This window comes from Syzygium oleosum, unplaced genomic scaffold, assembly GCF_021117445.2.
Source record: "Syzygium oleosum isolate NSW1041296 unplaced genomic scaffold, Sole_v2.1 Sole_v2.03, whole genome shotgun sequence".
Taxonomy (NCBI): Eukaryota; Viridiplantae; Streptophyta; class Magnoliopsida; order Myrtales; family Myrtaceae; genus Syzygium; species Syzygium oleosum.
The window spans coordinates 725189-729941 of NW_026607487.1; the positions used below are offsets into that span (position 1 = coordinate 725189).

Consider the following 4753-nt stretch of genomic DNA (forward strand, 5'->3'; position numbering starts at 1 on the left):
TGATCTTCTATTTTGTATCCTTTCACATCTACCCTGCATACCTTAGAACCTAGAACCTACATATTTTCACCGGTCAGGTTCTTAGGTTCCAGGTTCTACTTTGTAACCATACTCATCCCTATGAGTCGTTATCCCTTACTTAAATGCTACTCGCCTTTTTCCGAAAGCACCTTCAATAATAAAAACGTTGTCTAGATGCAAAGTCATTGGGCCACAATTTGATAGAAAATATCCTATACTTGGCTATTTGTTTCACAAAGACATTTTATTTTTTTTAAAAAGAAAAGAGTAGAGAGTCTAAATTATCACATTGCCCCTAAAAGTCCAATCTCAAAATCAAGAAAGGAGCCCAATCACACCAGCTGGTCTACTTCTTCTTCTTCTTCTTCTTCCTTCGGCTCTCTAGGGTTTCGAGAGGGTTCCTTACGTCCCGGGACGTCAGCATCTCCGGCCACCCAGATCGCCGGCGATCGCAGGCCGACGACCGGTACCGGTAACCCTGCTCTCGTCTTGTCGCTCTATCTGGTCCTTTAGGCTGCTCTGTTCAAGTGCGCGAAGCCTTTCGTTTCGGTCCGTGACCTAGGTTAGGTCGAATGGGTGTTCGTTCCATTGCTGTGCTAGGGACGTGCTTGGGCGCCTCGGGATTTTCCGGGGCGTTGTTTCGTTTGAAGTTTCGTGATATTTCGTTGCTGAATCTTTCGCCTTGCGACTTGGGTCAGGTGACTACTGCATAATGAACTATAGATGGCGCAATTCGAGCATTCAGGATGCGCGGCCGGAGGAAAGGGAGAAAGTAAGTGAGATGGTTTCGGCGATTTATGCCTGTTGAGGAAGAAATGGGTGGTTCCAATTTGTGCCGCATGTTCTCAAAGGAATTCAAGAGATCGCTTTATTATGAATAGGAAACATTTGATTTCTTTAGTGTGTGTTTTTAGCATGGTGCATGGCCGAGACTGCGGCCGCATGATAATGTGTAGGCAGTTCGTGTCTCCGGTGTGCTGACATGTGAGTTACTTGCCAGGATGCTATGGACGATGATTTTAGAGAGGACTTTCGACTGCCGATCAACCACCGGCCGACTGAAAATGTCGATTTGGATGATGTGGAACAAGCTTCCCTGGACACGCATATCACATCATCTAATATTGGTTTTAGGCTTCTCCAGAAAATGGGGTGGAGTGGGAAAGGCCTTGGGAAGGATGAGCAAGGTACATGCTGTGTGTTAAATATAGTTATTCAGCTTTTCTTTGTCCATAATGTTCAGACTATTGTTCTGTTGAATTGTCCATATCTGGAGTTCCACTAGGGTGTGGTTGGTGTTATTTCCAATCCGAGTAATTTTATCTGGGGTTGCAGATCCGATTTTCCTTTTGCGTTGTGTCAATAATCATAGTCCCGGCGAGTGAAAAAGTTCCTTTCTCTGAACTCGACATTGGACCTTGGAATTGTTATGTTTTTCATAAGTCGCATATATTTTTCATTGTAAACTTGTGTTCTGTCCTGAGAGTGGGGAACAGGGATTATATGATATTGCTCTTTCTTTGCTGCTTTTGGGCTTTGCTCTTTTAATGTGTATGGCGTGTTTGTCGGTGTCATATGCAGGAATAACTGAACCGATTAAGTCGGGAATGAGAGACCCAAAATTAGGCATTGGAAAGCAAGAAGAGGATGATTACTATACTTCTGAAGAAAATATTCAGCGGAGAAAACTTGAGATTGAGATTGAGGAAACTGAGGAGCAATTGAAGAAGCGGGAGGTATGCAACTGAAATCAATGTTCTCGTAGCATTTAGATATTAGTAAGCACTTCAATTTTTGAATTGTAGATATTAGAGAAGTTGATGCATTACTTTTTGTGAACCCAAATTCAATAACAGAAGGCAGCATATAGCACATGTGCATGCCTTTTGAGGGAATGATATATCATAAGGGAGCATCAACATTGGAAGATGTTGAGAATTTCCTGCAGTTTTTATTACCTGGTGGCTTCTACTGCCTCCTTCGTGCACCTTATGAACATCCAGGTCATGGCGGAACGTGAGCACAAAATCCAGAGTGAGGTCAAAGAAATACGCAAGGTTTTCTATTGTGATCTTTGCAACAAGCAATACAAATTGGCAATGGAATTTGAAGCTCATCTAAGTTCATATGATCACAACCATAGAAAGGTGAATGAGCTTTCTCCTACTGATCCGTTTTACTCACTTGCTTCTAGAATAACAGAACTTCATCAATTTTTTCAATACCTTGCCATTTTGCAGAGATTTAAAGAAATGAGAGAAATGCATGGTGCTAGCAGTCGTGATGATCGTCAAAAAAGAGAACAGCAGCGTCAGGAGAGGGAGTTGGCGAAAATGTATCCGACAATTTTCTTTTGTTTCCGCCATTGTTTTGAGTCAATAGATTGCTAAACAGTGACATCCAATTGCTGTAGTAAAGGTTGTTCCTTGAATGCCAAGTAGTGCAGATGCTCGTAAGCAGAAACAACAACAGGAGGAACCCGGGCCATCTCCGATTCCAGCTCCAACAAGAAGTGCTACTGCACTTGCTGATCAGGATCAGCGGAAAGTGTTAAAATTTGGGTTTTCTTCAAAAACCGGAACCTCCAAGGTATGTTTAATTAGGACAAAAATCCTCATTTAAGATATGATGAAATTATTGTTGCTTTTAACTGGTTGGCATGTCCTTTTTGTCGCCATGCAGAACTCAGTCGGTAGTGCCCCAAAGAAGCCGAAAGCAGTTGCTTCAGTTTTTGGCAATGACAGCGATGAGGAGTAGCATTAGTCGATGCTTAAAGCTGAGTAATTCCTTTTACTGTGGGCAAAAAGGCTTTTGCTGAGGAAGGATAACCCATTTTATTGTGCTCTTGTGGTCTGTAACTTTGCATCGTTTTAGCACTTAAGGACAAATTGGAACATGCCCGTTTACTGATATGTGCATCCAAAGAAGTTATTAATATTCATGCAATCGAAGGGCACTACTTGAGATTTGTTGAGGTCAGATGATATTATTGCCTTTACCCTGTTTAAATGGTTCAATGGAGTTGTGCATCAGAACTTAACCTTTACTCTGTAAACATGCATGCGATAACCGAGTTTCTCGATAGCTTCAGCAAAGCCCGCAATTCGGCAAATTTTGGAGGATGAGGTGATCAAAAGTACCCCTACACTTTATCCTGGCAAGTCTCAAACTTCATATTTGCTCAACATTGATGTGGTAACTGCTAACCATGATGGCACAGCATGTGTAGTTTGATTGGAATTCTTACACTGGTTAATAATGTTATCTGCATAATTTTGAATAGTGACCATTGCTCACGAGTGTAGGTAATTACCATTGACCATAACAGTCGATTTGGCATCTGTTCCGAGATCAGTACTCAATCCGCGTCTAACCAAAACAAAGAATCAGAGCTTGAGTTGGAGGGATGCTAGCCATTAGAATGTAATTAAATTGAAGTATGCGGTACATTCAAATTTAAATGATGCAGCAAACCCAATGGTCAAGTTAGTAAATGTCTTTGAAAGTGCTGTTAAATGTAAAGTTACCAGTAATCTCCGCATGAGCAATGACCATCACCGTGTGACAGTCGCCGCAAGTACTCAGGTTCTTCATTATCCTGACACGAGCTCCATTTGGGAGTGTAAGGAGCGCGAAAGCAAGAGCTAATCTTGTTGGGATTTTGGCACCCAAATCCCATAGAATTGAATGAGAAGTGTGTGGATGAAAGTGTCCCACGTAGGATAGAAGAGGTGATAGGAGATGATTTATTTTGAGGAGCCTCTCAAATGGGTTTGGGCCCCAAAGGGTACCCCACTTTTGTGGAAGAGAGAGGACCTACGTCAAGCTAGGTAGGTTCCGCCGCCGTCCAACCGGCTCGGTTCGGTTCGGTTTCGAGTCCATTCTCTATCGGTTTTTTTTTATTTTTTTCGAACAGACACGTTTTGTTAGAAATTAATTAATTATTTATTTTTTGGACAAACAGACATGTCTGTTCATGAGGTTCGGTTCGCCCGAACAAAAACCGGTTCAAGAGAGCCTTCGCTACTGTTCATTAACCGAACGGGAACCGCTCGTGACTCTTTATTTTCGTCCTAGGTGACTATTCATTTTCGCACATGACCAAACGAAGTCTTGTGACTCTTCATGGATATTAAGACTGAACCGAATTGAACATTTTCGGGGTAGTCTCTCCGCATATTCATTTTTTTTTTCACAGCATTCTGCTGCACGCTCATTCTTCATCATTGTCATTTTTTGTGAGATTGTTCTGCGAAGTTGCGTTCGAAGGTTTCCTTTGAAGAAGTACCGCTTCATAGGAAATGCGATCCGTTCTATCCTGGGAGGCAATTGTTCAGCAACCTTTAGGTATCGGTAGAGGGGACAAATTGTCTTAAGGACACAACGTGAATTCGTTGGGCTCAGATCAATCGTCAAATTCGGATCACTCATTTCAGATTTGTCAAACAACTTTACTTTATTTTGCACATACAAACACACGTATCTGAACAACAATCTTAAGACAATTTTTATTATCGTGTTTGTCTAGTTACATTCTCAATCATTTCTGCCTTCGTGTCAGAAATGGCTACAACATCGACGACGCCTATTGCGTCTATTCCAACTCATGGAGAGAAGCCGGAAAAGTTCAATGGGGCTGATTTTAAGAGATGGTAACAGAAGATGTTGTTCTACCTCACTACATTGAACTTGGCAAGGTTCCTCACGGAGGATGCTCCGAAGTTGGATGAAG

The 4753-nt window shown here is 42.0% G+C and overlaps 1 protein-coding gene across 3 annotated transcripts; it reads left to right on the plus strand.

Moving 5' to 3' along the window:
- The first annotated feature begins 345 nt into the window (after positions 1-345).
- On the plus strand, positions 346-3000 carry LOC115678183 (uncharacterized). 3 transcript variants are annotated; one of them, XM_030601515.2, is made up of 8 exons: positions 346-493; positions 720-793; positions 1022-1208; positions 1603-1757; positions 2025-2168; positions 2262-2356; positions 2463-2610; positions 2704-3000. In XM_030601515.2, the coding sequence occupies exons 2-8, from the start codon at positions 734-736 to the stop codon at positions 2776-2778; spliced, it is 864 nt and encodes a 287-aa protein (XP_030457375.1). In that variant the 5' UTR covers positions 346-493; positions 720-733; the 3' UTR covers positions 2779-3000. The 3 variants fall into 3 exon arrangements, with proteins under 3 accessions (XP_030457375.1, XP_056165080.1, XP_056165081.1); XM_056309105.1 differs by having other exon boundaries at positions 346-487; XM_056309106.1 differs by lacking the exon at positions 720-793 and having other exon boundaries at positions 374-493.
- The last annotated feature ends 1753 nt before the right edge of the window (positions 3001-4753 follow it).

Coding starts and splice junctions, on each gene's coding strand:
- LOC115678183 (XM_030601515.2), top strand. CDS start 734: ATGAACTATAGATGGCGCAATTCGAGCATTCAGGATGCGCGGCCGGAG. Junction 2,169..2,261: donor ATGATCACAACCATAGAAAG/GTGAATGAGCTT, acceptor GCCATTTTGCAG/AGATTTAAAGAAATGAGAGA. Junction 2,357..2,462: donor GAGAGGGAGTTGGCGAAAAT/GTATCCGACAAT, acceptor AATGCCAAGTAG/TGCAGATGCTCGTAAGCAGA.